The 25,280-nt window shown below is 38.3% G+C and overlaps 1 protein-coding gene across 4 annotated transcripts in view; it reads left to right on the top strand.

The window, feature by feature from the left end:
- DNAJB6 (DnaJ heat shock protein family (Hsp40) member B6) overlaps positions 1 to 25,280 on the top strand; it is a 64,572-nt gene that overhangs the window by 14,571 nt on the left and 24,721 nt on the right. For all 4 annotated transcript variants that reach the window (XM_076331917.1, XM_076331915.1, XM_076331914.1 and 1 more), the window contains exons 5-8: positions 351 to 461; positions 13,426 to 13,557; positions 14,472 to 14,613; positions 16,827 to 16,897. In XM_076331917.1, the coding sequence (XP_076188032.1) occupies positions 351 to 461; positions 13,426 to 13,557; positions 14,472 to 14,613; positions 16,827 to 16,897 (456 nt within the window). The remainder of the gene's footprint in view (positions 1 to 350; positions 462 to 13,425; positions 13,558 to 14,471; positions 14,614 to 16,826; positions 16,898 to 25,280) is intronic.

Below are 25,280 nucleotides of genomic sequence, written 5' to 3'. Positions count from 1 at the left end.
CTAGCAGTTCTTTGCTTTCTCTATTCTGGTGGAAAGCCATTTTCTGCAGCTTTCTTTTTAAGACAGGAATCTGGAAATGCCTATACTAAGGCCTAAAATGTAATATTCTGAAAACTGAAATTACAATTGTTTTTACCTTTTACAACAACTAGAAAAATTGTATTACTGATATCTGGAAACAGAGAAAAGAGAATTAATTACAAAAAGTATTGTGTGTACTTGAGTGATAACTGAAAAGGAAAGAGAAATTTTAGAAATGTGTTTATAAATGATTCAAATACCATATGGGCCTGAACTTTCTTGTTAGTAAGAATGTGTGAGGGTAACTGAAATTTAACTTCTTTTTGCAGGTGGAAATCATCACGATAATCCATTTGAATTTGGATTTACATTCCGTAACCCAGAAGATGTCTTTAGGGAGTTTTTTGGTGGAAGGGACCCCTTTTCATTTGACTTCTTTGGTAAGTAATTCGCTGTTTTTAGTTATGTGTCTCTAAAGTATGGCTAAAACTTTACTTTTACAAAACAAACATAGCTATTGCAGCTTACTAGATCTAGCTCCGAAAACTGGAGATAAACAATTGGTATTTTGTATTATATTTAAAATGTTTGTTTCCTACCCATTTCTTCTTGGTTGATTTGATAGTACAGAAAAGATATGGCTTGTCAGTTCATGTTTTGTTGGAAGGCCTGGTTTAAAAGAAAAACCACAAAATCATGGCTGCTATGTCTCTGTAGGTTGGAAGGAACTAACATTCAACAGAAAAAGTATACACTGGAATTCCCTCTCGAGAATTTGACCAGGCAAACTTAGTCTGATGTATTTAATCTCTTTTGATCTGTAAATATTTAATGTAGCTTTGAGAACTTCTGAACTGGACAGGTTAACTGTAACTGTTACGACATAGCTCTCAGTGTGAACTTGTATCATAGCAGGAATGGCTTTCTTGTATCAAAATAAGAACAGCTGCATACATAATCTAGACACTCTCCCAAATTCATGTCACATGTTTGCTTGGGGGATAGAGCCCCTAAAGGCTCAGATAACTTAAATAGTTCTTGAAGCCTGGATGCCTCATTTAGTTAAAGGAAGCAATATGTGATAAAGTTGTTAAAGGAATCTTTTTACTATAGTGCTGATGGTCTTTTGGCTTGTGATATTGCTTGCTCTAGTGTATTGAAGGTCTTTTCAGAGGTGCTGGAGTTCTTACTCAATCTCTCTGTGTATGTTCTACTGCATAGAATGCTGACCCATAAAGCAGAACAGATCCTGTGTTCAGTGTTTACTTAGAGAAAGTAAAAAGTCCCATACTGAAAACTGTAAGAAGTGTACTTGAAAAACAAAGCTCTCTTCCTATTCAGTGCTTGGTATTGATTAATCTCTGTAATAATGTATGTAGATGTTTTAATATTTTTAAAGGTAATTTTTTATCTTTGATGGCAACATTAAGGGGTTAATTCGGCTCAGATTTTAATTATATCTTTCTCTAGTTTGCTATTCAGGGATCATCAGTTGTTGGATGACTAATGAAGGATTAGAAAAGGGGTTGAAGGGCTAGAGGTTGAATTCAGTGGAATGTTAGTTGATGAATTAGATGAGTAGCTAAAGGAAGAATCTGGCAGAGGATAAGCAGCAGAACTTGAGCAATTAAATCCAGTGGGAAATCAGCACAAGTAGTAACGGGCAGATTGGAGGAAGCATCTAGCAAAATACTGATGAGTGAAACAGGGGCTGAACTGGGAAGATGCAACTTCTTCACTGCCCACAGTAGAAGAAGAATCTTAAGGAATGCTAGATGAGGATTTCAGTTTAGATGAGTTGGATGATCTCAGCGCTGGTTAGGCCACATCTGGAATACTGTGTCCAGTTCTGGGCTCCCCAGTACAAGAAACAGAGCTACTGGATAGAGTCCAGTGAAGGGCCACTAAAACAATTAAGGGACTGGAGCTTCTCTCACGTGAGGAAAAGGCTGAGAGAATTGCTGGAATTGTTCAGTATAGAGAAAGCTTACGGTGAGGGTCTCATCAATGTATATGTGAAGGGAGGGTGTAAAGAAGGTGGAGCCAGGCTGTTGTCAGTGGTGCCCAGTGGCAGGACAAGAGGCAACGGGCACAAACGGAAGTACAGGAGGTTCTGCCTGAACTTAAGGTAACACTTTTCTGCTGTGAGAGTGACTTGAACATTGGAGCAGGTTGGCTGGAGAGGTTGCAGAATATCCACTTTTGGAGATACTCAGAAGCCATCTGGACGTGATCCTGGGCAACCCACTCTAGGTGGCCCTGCTTGAGCAGGGGATTAGAACAGATGACCTCCAGAGGTCCTGCTAACCTCAACCATTTTGTGATTGGTAGAAAACCTAGAAAAATCTGAGTAAGATGTTGAGTAGGAAGCTAGTGAGGAGGAGCTGGGAGAGAGTGTTTAGCTTTTTCGTTTATTTTTTAATCTAAGATACTTTAAATAAAATAGTTGGTTCTAAATCACATATCTTTATAGTAAATTGTATAGGTAAGGCATGTTCTAGCTACTGGGAGACTGTTTAATTTTGTGTTTACTTCATCAGCACCAGCAAAAGATTTAACTTGTCTGTAAAAATGTCAGTGTTCATGACTAACCTTAAAGCTGTGAAGTTAAATTCTGCATGTTAAGTAGTCATGGGCTTAAAAAGAACCTGAGGACTTTCTGGCCTCAAGTTGCGCCAGGGGAGGTTTAGATTGGACGTGAGGAAAAATTTCTGTACTGTAAGAGCGGTTAAACATTGGAACAGGCTGCCCAGGGAAGTGGTTGAGTCACCATCCCTGGAGGTATTTAAAAGACGTGTAGATGAGGCGCTTAGGGACATGGTTTAGTGGACATGGTGGTGTTGGGTCGACAGTTGGACTCGATGATCTCAGAGGTCTTTTCCAACCTTAATGATTCTATGATTCTATGACTTACCTTCTGGATTCCATAGAAGGAAGTCTGTACAACATAGTGCATAGAGCTATGTAGCTTATCAAATGGAGGTACCACTACTGCCAAAGTTTTCCTGGGATATTTTAGCTACTTTAGCCTCTCCTGTAGAGGAATAGTGACACATCTTACCCTGTGAAACAGTGGACTTGACATTGTCACCTCTGCACTGGTGACATTGAGGCATGCTTCCAAAAAACATTCTCCCCTGCCTAACACCCGAATGTATTTATTTATTCAAAAGCAGGTTATCTACTTCATGTGTTGATCACTGTCATTGTCAGCTTTAAGATATGAGTAGCGTGGCACAGGCTCCACTTCTTGCAGAGTAGGTTCTGGCACTGTCAGCAGTGTTACGTATACTCCAGTTGATGAAAACTAACCATTTCAAAGCTACCTCCACTTTATGTGGATAACTGCAGTCTCAGTGACCAGAGTCCTAAAACCTGTGTTGAGCTTTGGATTCTGAGTAAAAGCTCTTGTAATTTTTCTTGTCAGAAGGCTTCAAAGTGAGCACCTTTTTTTTTTTTTTTTTTGGAAATTGTTTTGGCTTTAAGATGCTTAAGATACTCTCTAATACGGAAAAGTGTAACTCAAAACAATTTTTCCACAGCTTTCTATAAAAAGTATTTGCAACAATCTCTGCATTTATGTGAATGTTTAAGGTAGTAGAACATGAAAATACGGGTGCTTTCAGCTGAATGTAGTGCATTAAATGCCAAAAGCGGGCAGTGGAATTGTGTGTATAACGTGAATATTTATATTGGTGAACTAGAGCCCTTGTAGATTCTGCTGTGTTGAAACACTGGTGGGACAGCTTCTGTCCTGAAGAGTAAGGGAATTTATCTTCTAAAAATGAGGCGTTTTCAACTTGTTGATGAATTTTCTGTGGAACTAGTGACTTTTAAAGGAGCTACTCAGGTTATAATTGGTTTTATAAGCAACTGAATAAGGACTGAGGTCATGCTTTCTAAAAATGTACACTGGTGGAATCAAAGATGAAATTGAATAAATACTTTGAAATGTTTGCACCTTTTATACAGTTTGAAGTGGCATGTAGTGAAGCCCACAGAATGCAGGTGGGACTCTCTATATCCTGATTGCCATTGAATATGTAAAGAGTAGCATTCAGATGCATAATCCCTGTAAATTTATGGATGTGAAGAATTTCTAAAATTGTGCTATGAATTGAGTCTGTTGAACTCCAGTGAGCTATGTTGCACTGCTATTGCAGTTACAGAAAGTTTTCTTTATAAACAGAGGCATCTTTATTCATCTGTAGGAAAGAGGAGAAGTATGTATGAAGACTTCTGTGGTGATTTTTAACTGATTAGTCCCTTCAGACTCTTCAAATGAAAATTTATAGTACCGTTGAAGACAGCTCTGAACACTTCCAAATGGAGCAAAGTTAATGTTATGTGCTGTGTGTTGCACTGGAATTAACTCAGCCAGTCACAATTTCTCTTCACTGATTTTCAGGCAAATTCTTTGTAAAAATAAGGGTGCGTGAAGGCTAGTACTTTTTAAAACTTGATCTGATAATACAACAGATGGTTAACTCTCTTAACTTTTGAGACATGTGGTCTCGCTTTCTGTGACACCTGGTTACAGCAGAATCTGCTTTTTCCTAGTGAGCTCTTCCAGTGATAGTTTTCGGTCTCTTTGACATATAGATGGATGGTAATCCTTGTAACAGAAAGAAAAGGAAAGGTGATGCTTCCTATGCAGTACTACTCTTTGTATTGCAAAGTACTGCCTTGGAATGCCAAGGTCTGGTTAACTGGTATTCAGCACTCTGTACCATATACTTCTCCTATTCTTCGACTGTCCTTTGACATTAGAACTGACTGTTTACTCTTAATATAGGGATTGATTTCTCATTTGAGTAAGTTTGTTTTATACTTAAACTATAAGTTTAAGTGCTGGTGCTGGTTGACAGCTGGCTGAACATGAGCCGGCAGTGTGCCCAGGTGGCCAAGAAGGCACTGGTGAGGCCGCATCTTGAATACTGTGTTCAGTGTTGGGCCCCTCACTACAAGAAGGACGTTGAGGTGTTGGAGCGTGTCCAGAGAAGGGCAACAAAGCTGGTGAAGGGTCTGGAGAACAAGTCTTATGAGGAGCAGCTGAGGGGGTTGTTTAGCCTGGAGAAGAGGAGGCTGAGGGGAGACCTCATCGCGCTCTACAACTACCTGAAAGGAGGTTGTAGCAAGGTGGGTGTCGGTCTCTTCTCCCAAGTAACTAGCGATAGGACGAGAGGAAATGGCCTCAAGTTGCGCCAGGGGAGGTTTAGATTGGACGTGAAGAAAAATGTCTTTACTGAAAGAGTGGTTGAACATTGGAAGAGGCTGCCCAGGGAAGTGGTTGAGTCCCCATCCCTGGAGGTATTTAAAAGACGTGTAGATGAGGCACTTAGGGACATGGTTTAGTGGGCATGGTGGTGTTGGGTTGACGGTTGGACTCGAAGATCTCGGAGGTCTTTTCCAACCTTAATGATTCTATGATTCTATATCCTATTCTATATATGGTGCTTGCCTTGATTTGTTTTAGTTGCATTCCGTGTAGTGTTTTGTTCATATTTTACTTGTAAACTTTTCAAGGACATTCTTCTGCTGTATTTTAGCAGTTCATAGTGAGGGAAGGATCTCAATGTTACCACTGGTAATGGAGGTGTATTGATTAATTTAAAGACTGCTGCTTCAAGCATTGTGAGGAACAGAAACTGATGTGTTTTGGTGTAGGCAAAGATGCTTGACTCCGATTCTGGGCTGTTAAAGAATTTACTTAGTTTTGGTTTAGAGGCTTTTCAGATTCTCACTTCAAGAACGGGTTATATGTTGGAAGGGATTATCAGTGAAGAATTATATTGAAAGATGGAGTGTATATCACAAGAGCATAACATTATCCAACAGGCAATGTAGTAGCTCAAACAACTCTTAACTACTTAAGTCATCTTTTATGTACATGGAGCTTCACATGCCCATCTGGTGACATTTGAGATGGTTTAGGGTATCTGAGATGCCTGAGTAATTTCTGTATGGGTTAGAAAATACAACTCGGGACATACAGCAGACCAGTGTCCTCCAGCAGCAGTACCTAGAAGCTTGACAGGATGTTTCAGGGCATTTCAAACAGCTTTAGATGCCTGTATGCCTAGTTAAATGAATCTCACAAGGAACCATGCTTTTCTCCGTGGTAGAAGGTGTTAATAATGTGACGTGATAAATTGCTCCAGATGGATGTGCTCTCTAGACTTTGATGTCCGAGAGAAGTCTCTTTGTGGAGTCTCTTTCAACACAGGTTATAATCTTGACAGTTTTGCTATAGTTCCTAAACACTTCAGTATTCTCAGTGTACCTTCTGAGATGGTATTTTATAAATGTCTTAAATGTTTTTGTAGTTTGTGAAGTAGAACTCATGATGTATTTACATTTAATACCAGATGATGCATATAAACCCATATACATTCTGTGGAATTTTCCCTTGAGAATTCTGGTTACATGGTTTATGTGGTATTTAAAAATCTATACTCTTGGAAACCAAAGGTAAAATTAAACTTAACACCTTTATATGGCTAGCTAGACATAAATACTTGTCACAGAGACCATCAACTAACTAGTTATGGTATGTAGTTTGGTTCCATCGAACAACAGAATTACTGCAGATTGACTACTGTAATATCGATTACATAAAATGAAGCATGAGCGTTCTGGAAAAGTATAGTGAGTTACTTTAAGCATCCAGGCTAAAGAGTCTTCACCTGACAAGAAAGAAGAAAATCTGAGCAGTAATCATTGCAAACTCTTTTACATGATCTGTGTTTTAGGATGTTGTTTAGGAATGGGATAGCTTCATCAACCTTTTTGTCTCAAGGACAGAAAGTTGTCTTGCTGGGGCAAAAGGTTTGCATAAGAGTCAGATCATGGTTTTAATCCACATGTAATCCCATTTCTGGTAATGATGATGTTTGGGTGTTCTAATGCAAAATGTATTTGTTAGTCAAATGGGTTCTTAAAACTGAAAATGGAGGTGGCTTTCAATTAAAGCTATCTTGCACAACGTTGTCCTCTTTGTAATTAATCTTTCTGTTGACATAAATTTGAAGCTTTTGGTGCAATTTATGAAGTGCTCAGATTTGCATGTGCATTCGTTGCTTTGATATGAATGTGCACAGTTGTATTTTGTAAGCACCAGTTTTAGATCATAATTATCCACTGCATGGTCCAAATTTCACTACTATGAATTCTTCAGAAATAACTTCATAGGTTCAAAGAAGGTTTTTGAAACACAGGAATTGTCTCACCCAGACAGCATTATCAAACAGGAATAGGTAATGCTGTGAGGCTCTGTGGATAGCTAAACTAATATATAACTTCTGCTGCTGAAAGGGAGGAAGCCTTGCTTTGAATTCTCATGTCTGTCTTAAAACTTTAATCTTTGACTAATGTCCCATTAGATACATTGAGAAGCTGTTTGATAGCACACTGGCCAAAGAGGAAGTTTGTCTCAGGCATCCCAAGCCAGTTCAGGTTGTTAGTCCCCAAGAAAATGGTTTGGTTTGGTTTTGTTTTCTTGGATGGCTGGCTGGTTAAATTGGTCAGAGGACAAATGCTGAACGTAGCACAAGGAGAGCAGGTCATACAATGGTAGTGGAAGAGTCCTCCATTTTTAAGGTGTGCCTGAATATTTGGGCATTAATTTGATAAATACGAAATGCTGATTAGAGTTGGACTCTAGCATCTTTGTAATTACGGTATAGATGGCATTCAAAGGTAATGTTTTAAGTCTCCTTTTTCTAGAAAATTACTAATCCCAGGATCTCTGCTATATATCATTAGAAAGACTTTCAAATGCTTCTGCTGGTAAGCTTTCTTAAATAAGTGGGGCAAACATCTGTTTGACATCTGATTTGTGGTAATGAGCAATTATAGAAGACCATGCTGAAACACTCTAGGCAGGTGAATCAACAGTGCTTGCAACAGTGCCTTAGTGTCTCTTCTGAGTAAGTGGCATCAACAGTATGCTTATTTTGTAGTTAAGGAAGAAAATATTTCCATGCAAAAGTGCTTACAGGTTTCTGTGGCCTGTTGAGTTCTGATGATATGGTTTTTTGTGCCTGGGTACATTCCAGAGCTGCAGCATGAGGTTCTGTGTGTATTTACTGCAAATCTGCATCTTTGAAACTTTTTTCAGACAGGAGATAACATAGAACACCTAATCCAAGAATTCTGTTTTATTGTATGTATCATATATCTATAGCCCTTTGCATAAACACATTATTCAGACCCGCATTTCAGACTCTTTTCTGGCATGATCTATAAAGTCACTTACAGTATGCTTTTGATATAAAGAAATGATGTCAGGCAGGCAGCCTGTACTGCTTTTGCTTACTGAAACACTGCAGACCGTAACAGTCGATGCTGTTGAGTTTGACTGCCTCCTTATGTAGGGGCTGAGCAGCCTTTCAACACTACTCTGCTCAGTGCGTGGCAGCTACGGTGTCATCCTTCTGCATCTGCAATAAGGGCATTCAGCTCGTGTGTCGTGTTTTGGCAGAGGCAATAGCATGGCTCTGATTGCAAAGAATAAAGTAAAGAAAGTTCACTGGTTGGGGAAGTAGTCCAGTGAGTGGTGACTGAGCAGTGTTTTTACAGGCTAATGTTCCTTTGCATACTGTCCCTATAAGATTATCAACATCTCTGGCTGCAGCAGTGCGTGTGTGTGAGAACATTTGCTGACAGTGCACAATTTATCTCAACACTTGATTTTCTGGAGGTGAATGATGGCATTGCACTGGAATGTGCTCAACACTTTTCATCAGGGATAGCATTGTTCTATGGCTGAAAGCATCTTCCTGTGCTGCTTTTGACCGTTGGACACTTCTTCCTGCTGTCTTCCTTGTAACCAGTACAGTTGCTTTTATGGTCACAGTGTGAACTCTAGCAAAGAATTGATGTGGCTGAACTTCCTTTCATCTGGAGATGCTCTTTTCAGCTGATCAGTTCCTGATCTGGTTCCCCAAGCAGCTGCCAGGGTACAAGTGTAATGGTAGAAGTGACTGCCATAGGAAATGTGGCACTTTTAGTTTGTAGTGTATTGTGATTTCAGCTAATGCTTTAGATTTGATTTAATGAATTTCATGAAGTTTAACTGAACTGTGGACTGCTTCAAATGTAGATATTCTGGTTTCTGCCTCCTTTCCTCCCTTCCCCTATCTTATGGTGCTTTCCTGCCCGTTTTCTTTCAGATACGCCAGTCTTGCCAGTACTAAGTCGGATTAGCTCATGGGTGCAACAGAAAGCTAACAATACAAACACTTTTGTTTTCTTTTGGATCAATGAATTTATGCAACTTGTCATTTGGTTCCATGATCACAAGGCAGGAAAGGAGAACAACCACATCTTTTAAGTATTATTCTGCAATTGGCTTATACTGCTGACAGGGAGAAAATCCTGTTTCTGGGTTACAACTGAGGACTCCTGAGTGTGGGAGGATCATGACCTACCTTATTTTGAACTGCAGTGAGATATTTATTACATTGTTGTTATTTGACTTGTTTAGAGGTTAAATTCTTTTCCTGTGACTACAGAAAAGCAAGGTAGGATTCCATGGTTCGCAGTGAGCAGGTTTTACCCAGAGGAACAAGACAGTTGCTGCATTTAAATTGGCAAAGTTTTTTCTAAATCAAGTAAATTCTTTTGGAACCATTACCTCTAATGTAATTATTTTCAGATGGGTTTGTTAGTGTACAATCTTTTGTGTTGCTGGGGGTTTTGTGTTCCAACCTTTACGTTAACTTTTTGGCTTCTGTAACTGCAGTCTTCCTACTTAGTAACAGCAAGAATCCTGAAGTCCTTCATTTTGTCTCTTTTTTTGGTAACAGACTACCATGAGATCTTTGAAGCATTTGCTTTTTCCCCCCAAAAGCTTCATGTCATCTGCTGTTGTTGATAGATGAGAAGTCTGTCTCACTGGCTTCCTTGAAATTTCTCACTTTTTGTTCTCTCTTGATCTTTGCTGTTTTGACAGCACCACAAGTTCTGTGTCAGAAGTGTACTCCAACATTTTTGTTGAAACTGAATCTGATACTCTCTCTTCCCATAAGCTTCTGGTAATACCCAGATTAGAATAAACTGTGAATTTATCTCCAAATAGTACTTAGTAATACTCTGAGGTGACACTAGGCTAGCATTTCAGTTTTCTGAAGCTTTTAAGTTGTATAGTATTTGTATAGTATTCTCCCTTTTTAGAAAGGCCTTCACTTGTGGGGTTTTTTTTTACTGCTTAGTTTTGTTGATCTGATATGCTTCTAACATTCAATAAGAAAACTACATGGATTGTAAGCACCAAAATGACTATCATAAGAGGAGTCATTAAAAAAACCCCAACACCCTGATATTGTGATATTCACTGCATTTGAACTGTTTGGAAAAAGCCGTCTATGTGAAAAGGTTATAGTACATGGAAAGGTTCTGCTAAATCACAAAAATAGACCTGCCAGGCTGAAATGTTGTTATTTTGCTGAATGGTACTATTACTCATCCTGATTTAGGGAATAAAAGCATAAACAGGGTCTGAGTAGTTGTGAGGTTGCTATATTAATGTGTATTTGGTGGTGGATACAACAAATGATAATGCAGTAGCCTCCTGCTGTCTTCTCTCCTCAATGTTTTTGGCTTTTTTTTTTTCCTGTATGCTGTACCTGGATGGCTGTCAGGATAGTAAGAAATATTCCCTCAAAGTCCTACCCATTTTCCTGTCTCTACATAATCCTTCTTGCTAAGCATTCTGCAGTCCACTGTGGAAGAGTGGTTCGAGTATCTTATTTACTGGAGAGAATTACTGGAAGAGCACTAGAGGATTATTAGCAGGGCTGCTAACAGGAATCACCTGAGGCTAGAACATTTGCTAATACGGAGTGCTGACCTCTTTCTTTGGTACGTAGGGTTGCCAAAGGCTAATAAGGCATGTCCAAATCTCAGCTAGGTTTTTGTGTGGCTAGGAGTAGGCAATAATCCAGTTAGAAGCTGGGCTGATAGCAGGGGTCTCTGGGAGATTCTGTGGTTCTCCTTTAAAAACCTTTGCGTTTCTGCTGCTGTTGTGCCAAGGAGAGATTTCACTTGCAGAATAGGCTGATTTACTGTGGGGGATTAAAAACTCAAAGCTTAGATGGTAGGTTGTTTTGTTTTTATTCGAACTCCAGGTAACAAGAAAAATTAGACTATAAATAGAAAGCTTAACAGTGGGAGTAATAGAATATAGATCGTTTGTACACGTGAGTGAATGACCTTCATAACTAACTTATGAGTCACTCTAGCAAGAATAAATTGGACTACAAAACAATTAACTAGAGTGGTTTTACTTGCTAGCTGATATGCTAGTCTGACAAAAATTGCCTTTTTTTTTTTAAATGGGCATAGTGCTTGTTTTGGAAATGGTAATTTTGGTGGTAGGTTCCCATATTTCCATGCCCAAGCATTGGTTTAATTTCTGTTGTTTTAAAGGTAATAATAGGTTATCTTTATATTGAAGAAAACTTGTTCTAAATGAAAAAAAAAAAGAAAGCACAAAACAAAAAAACCACCTGAAGTAGAAAAAAAATCTTACCACTTGCTTGTCTAGTGTATGTAAGATAAAAGTTTGGTCCTGTCTTGTTTTATTCAATAACTGGAAGCTAGGGGAAGGATAGGGTTATTTTTTTTGCTGTTCTTGGCATTTTATGTCTTTGCTGATGGGAATATATGTCTGAACCTCAGTGGTTGCCTTTGTTCAGCATGAATACATTGTGATGTTTCACTTCTGTTAAGTAATTGCACATAAACCAGATGGTAATGAATATTTTTATTATATTGATTGCTTTAGTATTGTCACTATTGCATTAACTTGGTGATTTATCATCAATCAGCTTGGATTTTTGTGGGGATACCAGGGGTGGAGGTGGAATAAATACTGCGTTTCTGACCTTCACTTTGTTAATTTGTAGTTCTGAACAGTCATGCAGTTATAAGACTCTTTCCTTGCTTTCATACTTCTATTGCTGCTGTCACCAGTTTCTGCATTTTTCAGTTGGAGCTCACTCTGAGCAGTGTTTCAGACTGTTACCTTTCAATATTGAGAGTCCCTACTTGTAAAACTTGGTAAAATCATTGGTACTGTACAACACTCATTCTGGGAGAGTTGTGATTGATGCAGAGAATAGTTAAAGTTCCTAAACTTTTCTGATTTTAATGCAAGTATTATGTTTGTTTGAGTATCTGTTATATGATTGCAATTTTATATGTTGCTCGTTGTTTTAAGAGCACTAGTAAAAAGCAGTTTTCAGAAAATTCTAGTAATAACCATTTTTTAGGAAAATGTGATCACGTAAATAAGGATTGCTTGTATAGGTGTCTGGTTTCCTCCGTGCCTGCTCTTCTTTTTTATTTGTTTATTCTTTTGAAAGAGACTATTGTCTTCCTAATGAGGACGAAACAGCAGCTGTTCTGAATGACATAACAGTTGTACTTGAATTTGAAATAGCATTTTATCCATGACCCCTTTTCTCTGTTTCTCCCCTCTTCCTCCTGCTTGGTAGGGACCGAATGCCTCTTTGGGACACTGTGTGTAAACCTCCATACTTTGCTGCCTAAACGTGCATCAGAATACGTGTTTGAAGTACCTAATGTGGCAAGTGCTAAAATAAACACTTTGAACACTTTAAGACTATGAGTCATCAATCCCTGGCTGCTGTTTTTATATTTCAATAATTGATATAACCGATCTGGAAGTTACTTTTCAGAGACCTCATCATGGTGATCCACAATAAATCTTGACTAGAAATTAGGTAGAAAGTTCGGGTACCTGTGTGCAATATTATAAGATTTGTTAAATTCAAATTCTAAGCGTTTAATTTGTCTGTAGTGCTACTTTTTTTTTTTTCTTCACCTTGGAAAACCTTAGTCTGACAACAGGGAGTTCTGTAGAACAGCTGAAGGATTTGCCTTATGGTGACTTGGGTGTGTAGGGATCATGATTATGCATCTGAAGAGGTGTTAAATCTGTCAAATGCTAACTGTCTGGACATCGTTAGCTTCAAATAAATACTGATTTCACTTTTTATCATACCTCCAGTGTATTATGGTATATGAGCATGTGGTGGAAATAATACTATTTCTGTAGCTCTTGCCACTTCTATTATACTGAAAAATGTAAGAGCATTTACATTAGCTTTACTGGTTTTTAATACTAAACAGCTAAAATAAGGACATCAGCTACTTTTTATAATTAATTTACGTCCAAAAGTGAGACAGAATTTAGTCCAGAAGGAGCATAGGAATTGCCTTTTTGGTGGACTGTTCAGTTCAGTAGCATCAAATATTTCAAAGGAAGAATCTTATCTGTAACAGGAAATGTCTTTTTTTTAATGAAGAACCCCTAATGATTAAATACAGAATCACTCAGTAATATTGACCTCTTAAATGTTGTCTTCTGTTTTGCAGAAGACCCTTTCGAGGACTTCTTCGGGGGCAGGCGGGGTCCAAGGGGAAGCAGAAGCAGAGGTGGTGGATCATTTTTCTCTGCCTTTGGTGGATTCCCTGCTTTTGGAAGTGGTTTTTCTTCATTTGACACAGGTAAATATCACAACATTTAACAAGGAATGCAGTTTTGGTTCACAAAGGATCTCAATATAATAAGCTGATAAATACTTTTTAAAAAAGTTGCCTTCTTCATTCAGGAAATTCTGAGGCTGCTTTTTTAAAATTAAGCTGCTCTCTGTAAAGTCTGAATGTAAATAAAGCTATAGTTACAATATTTGGTGTACCTGAAAGTTCATGAAAAGTAAACAGACCTCTAAGAGGTGGAACTTCTTGTGTTCTTAATTTTGGTGCTACAGCTTCTTTATAGCTTTAGAATTGTTTTTGTTCTGTTTGCTTTTAGGTGTTGTGGGTGTGATGGCTTTTATTTAATTAAGGTCCTGAAAATACACTGGAAAAATGTGTGCCTAAAACCCATGGTACTACTTAGTATCAGTTCTGGGGTAGTCGATTTGAATGCTGACTTCTGTATCTCAGAGGTTGCTGAGAGTTGCTGGTAGTCAGCATCCTTTCAAGTGTTAAGATTCTGGGTATTAGTTGGGATGTTAGTAATGTTCTGTCTGCTAACTCAGGGCATCCCAACATCTACATTAAAGCAAAAAATGAGATTCACTAAAGTTACTGGCTTTACCTTGAGTGGAAAGAATGATATAATGGTTCAGCAGACAGGCTTGAATGCCTTTTCTTCAGGGGAGGAGGTGACAAATGGTTTTTGGACAATGCTGTGCATTTGGAATTTGAACTATGGGTCCATATGGGAGAAATTGATGGGGCTGGAGCCATGTTTTTATTCTCACACTGGTGTTTAATGCCATCTAGTCACTGATGCTGTGTTGATGCAACCAACTAAGGGCATCCTGAAGCTAGGATGTAGTCTGAGTGGATGATAAATTTGGATCCCATGGTCATGCAAAAATACATTTTTAGTCAAATACCTTCTTTCCCAATAGGTTTTACTTCATTTGGTTCATTGGGACATGGAGGCCTTACTTCGTTCTCCTCTACGTCATTTGGTGGCAGTGGGATGGGTAACTTCAAATCAGTATCAACCTCAACTAAAATAGTTAATGGCAGAAAAATTACTACGAAGAGGTAAGTGATACAAATATATTTGTATGAAATGATATGTAGAGGCATACATAGCTATAAATACATGCATATAAATATACTATATATATACACACATAAATATAGTGATACACGTATGTATGTGTATTTTTACTTTTGCTGTTGTGGTCATCAGATTACTTGGATTTCTCTGAATGCTTTAAAAAAAAAATTGAAAAGTTTTATTGGGTTCTCCAACTCTTCTTGGCATTGCTGAGTTACTTAAAGCTGTAGCATGTGAAAATGGGGAAGATGGTGTTTTTGTCTAAACTCTTGGTAGTCGAGGAGGGTTCAGATGTGCAAGACATGCTTTCAGAACTGCCCTGATGAAAAATGAAGGTTGCAACTTGTTTGCTGTTTGAAAGGGACCTGGCAATGGAGCTCTTCCAGGCCTTCAGAACCTCCTGTGTAGTGATGCATCTTTTATTATGGTCCTTGACTACTGTCTGCCAAGTCAGCTTGAGCTTCTGGAAGGGAAAAGTGCACTTGGTTTCTGTTGATTGTGAAGTTTTTAACCGGGGATTGGGAGGACTTTTAATTTTGCAGACATTATGAAACATGAAACAGTTTTCCCTAACATCTGCTCTAGTTTGCTTTCCTAGGTAGTGTCTGAGTGATGTTTTTGTGTAAAAAGTAATTTTCTTTTATCTGTTAAGTGAAATAAGCAACTGAAACCCGCTTTGGAGAAAACTGTTCCTGTTTGTTGGAAAGTGAATTTTCAAGTACTATACACAGCGTACCTTCTCACTATTTCATGCTTGTGATGGGGAAATCACTGCATTTGGGAAACCCAAATATTAGTTAGCTATAGAACATGATCATGAACATCATGATCAATAAGTTATAGGAGTACTGAACCAGTAGTTAAATGTAATTTCAGTACTTAGTAAAAATTTATGGAAAAGCAAGGGAGAACCAATTTTTTTGTTGGGTAACTTGTGTCCTATACTTCAAAGTGCAAAGTTCTTCTGTGTCCTGTTGCACTGGAGAGATCCTGTCATCTTGACCACTTAAATGCAGCCTTTGTCATCACACGCTGGTGTGGTCATGATACTTTTCTGTGAGTGTATTCCAGAAAAATCTGAAAACTGCCCACTTTTGAGGGAATTTTACCAGGTGAGAGAGACCAAAGAAAGTGTTTATGCAAAAGAAGATGAGGTACCATGTTTGTTTTAATATTAAAAAATAGGCTAAATCAGGTATGCTGCTGTCATATCTTTTGTTATCGTATTTAGAAAGCGGGGGGAAGCAAGAAATGTGGTTAGCCACATCTAGGAAGACACATTTACTGTCTTTGAGAAGTCCTGTTACTTTGTAGAATGTCTGCCCATGAGGTAGCTAAGTCTAAAGAAGATTCATATCCCAGCATACCCAATGAAAATCTTCTCTGAGTAATATTTTGCTTCAGGCAAGAAGCCGTTCCCTCTGTTTTTAATCTGGGTATATTGTCTTCAATAAGTCTGATCTCCAGAAAAATTTGTATTCATCCATGTGGTTTCCTCATTTGAATCATGAGGGGAGAATTCCCAGATCGTTAAAATTTAGGCATAAATTAAATGTTCTAAAAATAACTTAAACATTCCTTATCTTCCCATTTCTAAAATAAACAAAGAAAGCCCAAACCCACAGAGCTCTTTAGTAATCTTCCCTTCCAGTCAGGGATACTTAAATTTTGCAGCATACATGCTGGTCATAAACTTGGTATAGAGTAGGTCTCCAAATTAATTGCTCAGATCAAACTAAAAGTGGATTAAAGACTGTCTTGGGTGCCTTACATCATGCAAAATTGTGATTGGATCTAGAATATTATGCATTTAACAAATGGGTAGGTACTAAATGCAACATCAGGATTGTACAGTTGATCTGTCAAAAGGCATTTAGTTCTAGATAATAGTGTGTAGTGTCAGTACGACTGTGACAATGTATGAGGTGACAGCTGTAACTGTGAACTCTACAAACTGGAGGATTCAAACTTCCAGAAAGCAATTTTCCTGCTATAAATAAGCAATATCAGTGGGGGAATGCAGATGGTTACTAGTTACAGCTTCTGCGCTGTTAAATACAAAAGCTTGCCAACTACAGTTGCATTAAGCAGGCAGTGCTCTGTTATAGTTCATTATCTAAAAACCTAGGTCTGGTGTGTATTTTCAAACTGCTTACAGTGCTTTAAACTGGCTAACTGTGTTTTTGTCCTACAGAATTGTTGAGAATGGACAAGAGAGAGTAGAAGTTGAAGAAGATGGCCAGTTAAGGTCGCTAACAATAAATGGTAAGGAGCAGCTGCTACGCTTGGATAACAAGTAATTCAACGCACGCATTTAACAGAAATTTTAAGCTATAACAGCCACCATTTGAGGATTGACAGGAACATTTTTTGAAGATTTCAAACGAACTCAACTTTCTGTATATCCGTACTTAATCTTAAGTAGTATAAATAGCTCACTGAAGCTCGTATTTGTCATAGACTTTTGAGTTAATTGTTGGGACCACATCAATTGGACCATTTTTTGTCCTTTAAAATTGTTGTAAATTTCTGTATGCACTTTTCTTTTTATTATATATGATCAAGGTGAACCATGATCCTTCAGTAGTGCTAGGGCGAGATGTACACTAACACTAGCATGAATCTTGCTTTTTCCAATTTGAAATGTGAGCCAATTAGTAGTTTAAGTCTGCTGTGAAGTTAACATTTCCAGGATAAACTTTTTAATAATTTCAACTTTTTTTTTAAATGTTTAGTAGTGAACAATGTTAATACATTTCTGGTAATGCATTTCTGGTTTAAATAAATTAAGGATGTTTTCTAGTTGTGCATGAATGCAGACAACTTAGTAAGTTTTGACAAATGTTTAAATGTGTAATGTAAGCAAAAGGTAAACAAAAGTGAAGCCAGTGAGCTGAGTCTTTTGTCATTTGCTAAAAAAAAAAAAAAATTCAAAATGAATAAATGCTGATGTCTGTGGTGCATTCTTTCATGAATGGCATTTGTAACCTTCTTGTGTCTGTGTGTGATTTGGGCAACTTGGGAAAACAGTGCTTTTTTTTTTTTCCTACCACCTTTTTCTTCAATCTTAAGGATGAGGGCCTTTTTTCTTTGCAGATGTTTTCTTCAGTGTGACTGAAAACATGATATTTAATTTCTTTTCTAAACCTGTATTTGAAGCACCTATTTTTAAGAAGCATTCAGAGGCTGACTCTCTAACTCCATCTTTTGCCCTAGTACATAATTTTTTTTGGTCTAGGACTAAAGTAACTCCCTCTGTTTCAAAATTAAAAAAGTTTTCTAAAGTTTTAAGTTCTGAGATTGCTTCAAAAAAGTAATCTGTAGTGAACATAAATATACAGGAAAACATTTAATAATTAAAAAAAGGCTTTCTGAACGATAAGATTTTTTTGCTTATTTTGAGAACAAACATAATTGCTTTGAATAAGATTTGAACAAAATTATTAATGTTACAATATATCACTCTTATTTTTAGTCATCAACCAAAAATCGAAAGATGGATTAATGCCTTTTGTTAAATTAATGGAGTGAAGCAAAGTATTAATTTGTAGCTAAGTCTAGATTTTCAAAGTTTAGTGAAAGATGACTTGATTTCTCTATGTCACAGAGAAAGCATGCAAATAACTATTGGCATGTGTTAATACCTGTCAGGCTCTGGGTAATTTCATGCATAAATCATGGATGTGCAGCTTCTATCTGTGCACCAGCTTTGAACATCTGGCCTTCACGAAATTCTTCAGGGTGGCTTAGTGTTTTAAAAAAAAAAAGCATGGTGTTTTCAAATGATCACTTAATGCCTGAATCTTGCTGAACACCATCTGCTTTGCACTAACAAATGCGTTGATTATTAAATACATCGAAAAGATTTGCTTTTGTTTATCATGCAGGAAAACCAATTCGACTTCTAACAAACTGCTACAACAGAATTCATATTTGCAGCAAAGTTAGTATATCTTACATTTGTCCCTCTACCATTAATGCTAATTTCATAGAACCAAACAAAATAACAGGTAGAAGAAGAAATAAATATGTACTTTGGTTTTGGGACTACAGAAGTTATGTACCTTTTCAAGTTCTTTGCAGAGTTCTTGTTACTTCAGTGTTGTGTTTTTGGTGTAGAAGCACAAACTCAGTTTAGAACTAAACAGTGTTTTCTTGTTTAATGCTGTTTTTTTCCTTCCCCATGTATGTTCCTTCTTGATCCAGATAACTAAACAGACAATTTATTTCAAAATCTGGCTTTGTTGTGATGTCTTGAGTTATTAAAAATGTTAATTTATATTTATAGGACACAGTGTGTTCCTTTAAGTTATGTAAACTGTAAAAAGTGCTTCAAAATTGGTTAACCAAGTCAAATAAAATTAGGACAATCTGGAGTTGAGTTTGAATTCCTTCCTGTGGATACCCATAGGTTTTACATTGAGCTGCCAAACTTCACCTTCTATTTTAGTCCCAGGTAATCTTCTTTAAAATTTAAATTACCTAGCTCAAGTTAAGAACACAATTATGATAGCATACCTGCAAGTGGCAAATCGGTACCCACATGCTTGCCTTAGATCTTCTTACCCAGAAAAGTGTGGTCCTTCTCACAGCATGATATAAGAACAGTTCACTCCAGGTTTCTATAATGAAATCTTTTAACACTATAAATTTGCTGAAGATCCAGTGTTTTGGATAGTCTCTCTTCTGCCTTCAGATCCCTGAAGCTGGTTACTGTCAGAGCTGGACAAAATGCAGCATTAAATGGCAGTGCTGCACTTTCTTGGTAGAAAGAGAAACTGGCAAAGCACAAAGACAGGAAGAAATGAGTTGGCAGAAGGCAGAATTCAACAGTAAATACTTCTACGGTAGTAAGCAGATACCCATACACCAGCATTTGAATAGGCTGGTGGTTGAGCTGGGTGGATATAATTGGACTGGCAGTTCCAGTTCCAGACGTAAAAAAAATTGTCACCTTCTTACACTTGACCTAAGCCCTAATAGTTTTGAAATAACACCGCATCCAACTTTTTTTTTTAATGCAACTTCTTGCATCCAACTTCATTTTTAATACACAAAATAAATCCTCACTCTGTTTACCGTGGATCCAATTTAAATTCTTCCTATTATGTATTATATATCCAGAATTTCTTCTTATTTGTGCTGCTGAAATGAGTTTCTTTTCTCTTGGAAACCCACTTATTAGGTTGCTCTGAAAAATTTTATGTCGTTCCTTACTAATATGTAATTTGCATGGATGTACAAAACCTACTCACCAGAAGTAATGGATCATCAAGGGCAGCACATTTCCTTAAACTTCAATTTTGGCCAAAACAGCACAAAGTACTTAATAACAGAAAAGGTTCTTGATTCTAGCATCAAATGTGCAGTGGCACGAGGTAGCTTTCAAAACCAGGTGCTGTTTGATTAAAAGTACCATTTCTTTATACAGGAGGGATTAATTTTGAATGTTTAGGGACACCATCCAGTTTAAATTAAGCTTCCTCTAGTGGTTTGGAAAAACTAAGATGGAGTTTTTGAACCTGCTAAGTCACTTACTCTTTCATGCTCTGCTTCAAAGTTCATTGGTAGAATACAATAACTTTGTAACGCTTTTTCTTGGTGCAACCTCTTTTTGGTCTCTTGTGCATGGCAATAATTTCAACACACTACACTGTAACACAAGTTTCTCTTTAGATTGCATGGCACCTACCCCTTTCACTTGGCTTTACTGAAGAAGTTTGGGATTTTGCCTTAGAATGCTTCACATTTTAAAATTGCTGCAGCTATTGTGCTCAGTCCTTCCAATACCTTCCCTGTTGAGAATCACAGGCATTGTTTTGTGGTACAAGTGACAAAGCTGCTCTGCAGAGTAAGGGTCCGTAGCGTTTGTATTGTAAGGTGTACATGTATCAGCTTGTGATTAATTGATGGACTTAGTCTTAGAATGCTGAAAACAAGGCTTGTGAAAGACTTTAAAAATATATCTCTAAACAAGCCCAAGGGTTTTATATCTCTCTGTCAGTGTTTGTGTTTGGCTGTCCTGTTTGCTTGCCGCCTCCGGTGTATTAGCTTTAGGTGTACGTGGAGCTTTGTCTTCTGTATTTAGCTGTGCTTACGTGTTTCAGCCTATCTCTGGGCTGGTCCAGTGATAAAAAAAAGTTAGATTTTTATTTTTCATTTTTGGAAACCTGAGTTCTGTTCCTGAATTTGCTTCTGTTCTGTTTGAAAAGTGATCTTGTTTCCTACTTTGCCTTAGTTTAATCTGTGATTATAACAGCATAGTGTTTACCTCTAAAGATCGTTGCATTGCAAAATGAATGTTACAGCTGTATGATGCTTGTGGTTAGAGAACTTTTCAACGGCACTCAATGCAATGCATTAATGTAGTGTTAGGATTCTTGTTAACTTTTTTGTGGAAGCATTTTGTAGTACCTCTGGAGAACCTGCCTCTTTGGTCCTGATTTTTGGATGTCTTTAGTATTTAGGTTTATTTTTAAGTCATGGTGTTCTCACAAGGTAGTTGCAGTACTGACATCGGCAATCTGCCAATCAGCAGTAACCTGGACTTTGAAACTTTACTTTTTTTTAAGGTAAGAAAAGGTAGCTTGTTTGCACTGTCTGCTCCCTCTGGTCTTGTTTACTTTGGGACTGAATTGTGACCACATACTTGCTTTATGTAGTACTCAGCATAGACAGTTTGGGTTTTCTTGTTATTGCTTGTCTTCAAGTGGTTGTCTTAAGTAAAAAGCTTTTTATCTTCCACCCGAAATGCTGAAATGATCCTTCTGTTGCAATAGTGTTGGAACGAAGCAAATTTACTTTGTTAGTGTTACAAACTATACCTTTTGAATTCATCATTATAGTGGGTTTACTGCTTGATCTGCTTTGGTTTTGGAGAAAATACCTCGACTAGAGTTGGTTGTTGAGTGAAGTGCACTACTGAAAAGTTAGAGCAGAAGGCGGTTGATTTATACTCTGCTACACAGGTCATACGTTCACAAAACTGTAAGCCCCACTTCTGAGATGCTGCTGTCAGATATATAAAAAAAGATTAAAAAAAAATGCTGTGACCATCTGAGCCGTAACCCTGAAGCTATACGAGCTGCCTGCTGATTCAAACTCGTTGAAACTTCTCGGAAAACTGTGCTCTGGCAGACTGAGCGCTAGGTTAGGTGTTATCTTACTTACAGCAGCTGGTAGAAAGTTAATTGAAAACCCACGTGAGTAGTATATCCCCTGTCATGCTTACCATGTCTAAAATACACGCGGTAGTTTGGATGTGATAGTACCCAAATCTGAAAGCTGTGAAATCTTGGTGTGAGGTAGATTGCACTGGTGGCCTAAGTGCTAATTACCTTCCAAATAACGGAAGCTAAAAACTTCTGCTTGAGAAGATGTCAGCTTTGAAATGTAATGGTGGGGATTAAAGTATCTTTAATTCAGAAGATAAGTAAAAAGTTTTATTAAAAGGATGCTATTAAGTGGAATTGTCTCTTTAGTGCTCTGGCTTTTTCAATAATGCTAGCTTTTGCAGCACAGTGGGTTCATTTTAAAATCACTAAAATTAGATCATTTTTGAGCTTGACTTAAAATTGACAAGAAAACAGATTTTTAGAGGCTTATGGTAATAACTCTTAAAACTTTGCTTTGCCCTATAACTCATCCTTTATACTGAATCATAAATGAGAGCTCTCTCAGTTATTCTTTTCAATGCAGCCAACTTCGAATGAACCTCATAACAATAGCTGTAGCTGCTAGCTTACCAGCAGTCAAAATAAAGCTGAATCCTTTCATACAATTGAATGCTAATTCTGAGAGAGATTAAATATTAACACCTAGTTTGTAAAGACTACAGTAAGGATGCTAGTCTTTCACGTGATACAACAAACACATGGTACGTTGAAAAGGCTTCAGTTCTTCCTTTTATTGACTGTCAAAAATCAAATATAAAATCTCCTGCATTGTTTCTTATTTGTAAATTTATTTGAATGAGTTACTAGTATGGGAGGGGAATCCAGCCTGGGTGACTGGTCATAGAATTCAGATTTTGGCACAGACATTCCTGATGGCCAGAAGAGAGAATTATTTTGGCTGTCCATAACGGAGTTGCTTGAAGCTGTTACCAAAACAGCTAAAGATGCAAAGCAGCAGCTCTGGAATAGGATTCTTCTGTCTCGGTTGCAGTCACAAGCTTGATCAATATGTGGTCCAGGAGGAGAGTTTACCTGGAAAGAAAAAATCATAAGCTTGCAGAGGCTTTGACACACCTGGTAGGGAAGCTGGGCGGATCCAGCAGTCTTTCGGTTTCTCTCCAGAAATACATGCCGTGTCTGTGTTAGTCTTTGATATGTAGAGTAAGATTAACTCGCTTATTTATCATGCATTTGCCTAACTGTCACCATAGTCACCTCTGGCAAACTTTTTTCCTAGGCAGGTAGTCGGAGGCTGCCTTTTGCTCTGGGCAGCACAAAACCCAGTACAGAAACCTGAATTTGTCTTCTGTTGCGATATTTGTCTTACTCGGCAAGAGAGTACTGCGTCTTGCTTTTGCGAAAGCGCATATCCTGTGGTGTCAGTCTCCATCATTCTTCTTCCAAAGGGAGCTAGACTATGGATGTTTTAAAATTGTACTTCCACAGAGAAGTCCAAAGCTTCTGGAGGAAAATGGAGAAAACTCACATGGCCAAGGCTCAGCCTTTCCTCCAGTCTCTCTTAGCCAGACTCAGAGGACTAAGCCTTTTGTCTTCGGAGGACGTTGGCCAGGCTTTCCGTACTAATGCTGCCTCTCATCAGAAGGCACTTTGGTACTTTGATTTATTAGGACATGCCCTGTTAAGTAGTCGCTCAGACACCTCCCAGAATTAGTCTGTTAATCTCGAGATACACATTTCTTACTACTGGGTGCTTACGGGAAATACAGTCAGGTCCTTACCACCACCACATGTACTGCACTTCAATAACGAAAGGGCGTTACTCAGCTCTTCTACACAAACTGTGAGCTGGATGTTCAGGAGCGCGGTATAGAGCTAGAAATCCACTTAAAGCTGTTTTGGATGCATCTGGTATTGCCTGCAAGCATGAGTAACGTTCACGAACCTCCTGCCCTCGGTCTTTGACTGAGCTCCTGAATGAGTGCAAAGAGGTGGAAGATTTTTCTCTTGGGGAGATTCATCTGCTGAGTTAGGACAACCACCAAAGTATTTCTTTCATTAAATACCTCTAGTGCTACTTCAATTTTTTTCTAGGCTTCTATGTTTTAGCACTGAGAAGAAAGGCAGGTCTTAACATCCTTGATAGGCACGATGCTGCTTCTCAATGTAACTTGCAGGGCATGAAACCAGTAAGGGAGAAGAGGAAACCAACACAGCCTGTTTTTGTGCTGTTGACATAAATTTCAAGGACTTTTTTCCTCGTTTGGCCTTTGCCTTTCTCATCAGGAAAACCTGATCATGAGTTACTGCAGTGAATGCAGAAGCAGTGGGCGTTTGCCCATTCTCTGCCAGCCCAAGCTCTGTGCTGCTGCAGAGGCTTGCTTCCCTGCCCGTGCAGGCAAAGGAGGTGCTTTTGCAGCCTGAGGACTGTGTGCCAAATTCCAGTTTGATTCTAAAAAAAAAAAAAATGTGTACACCAGTAAGATAAAACTGTGCATATTAAAGGTTGCCTTGTTTGGAAGAAGGGTATAAACATTTGTATAAGGCTAGACAAATTCAAATGAGAAGATAAACATACATTTTTACCACATGGGTGATTAACTGTTGGAAGAACCTGCCAAGAGAAGTGGTTTCTCCAGCTTTCAGCATCTTTTAAAAGACCAGCTTTCTGAAAAATATGTTTTAGTGAGAAGCGAGTGTTTGGGCTGTACAGAGAAGTAGCGGAAACCCAGGAGCCTGGGTCACAGAGCAAGGGCACAGTGTTCCTTCAGGCCTTTCTTCATAGTCTGTGTCTTAGCTTCTTCCCTCCCTCTCCTCATGTGTTAACATCAATGCACATGGCACATTCTCTTACCGTGGTTTTGGGACTGGGGGATGCTTTCGTGATGAAGGAATTTGAGGGATGGTTGGGGCTGTGTGCAGGGCCGCCTTGCCTGTCGGGAGGGGCTGGGGAAGCAGGGTAGCTGGGAGGAGAGGAGACAACGCGTACATGTAGGGCACAGATAGTATTGCCTGGTGACTGTTGCCCTAAAGCATCCAGTTTGGGATGCGCAGGTGCCAAGGGTGGACTTCATGCGAGAGAAGACGTTCTGGATCTATTAAGGTAAGTAGTTGCTTTATTGTAGTGGACAAATTGGGTGTTTAGTGACGAGGAGGAACCAGGGCGAGGGCCGTGATGACTGTCCCGGGGAATTTCATTTGGAATTTGCATTACAGTGAGCTCTCGTATGTCTCCTGTCTCTTCTCATCAACAACAGACTGCAGAGCTTGACAGAGCCTAATTTCAGCTCCTGAGACGAAGATTAGGAGGTCTCTTGTTAATGAATGTTATGTTATGACAAAGATTCATTTGGCAGTGGGCAACGTTTTAACTATATAAAGTTTTTATTTTTAGTGTGTGTTAAATCTTATGTGGGTAGCAATATGTATGTGTTGAATTTTGAGTGACTACGATGAAAAAAACCTGGCTTTTTGTTCATTGGATCATCTCTGGTAGTGTGCTAAATGCCGAAGAC

This window comes from Aptenodytes patagonicus, chromosome 2, assembly GCF_965638725.1.
Source record: "Aptenodytes patagonicus chromosome 2, bAptPat1.pri.cur, whole genome shotgun sequence".
In the NCBI taxonomy this organism is placed as follows: domain Eukaryota; kingdom Metazoa; phylum Chordata; class Aves; order Sphenisciformes; family Spheniscidae; genus Aptenodytes; species Aptenodytes patagonicus.
This window is presented reverse-complemented; position numbering and strand designations above follow the sequence as displayed.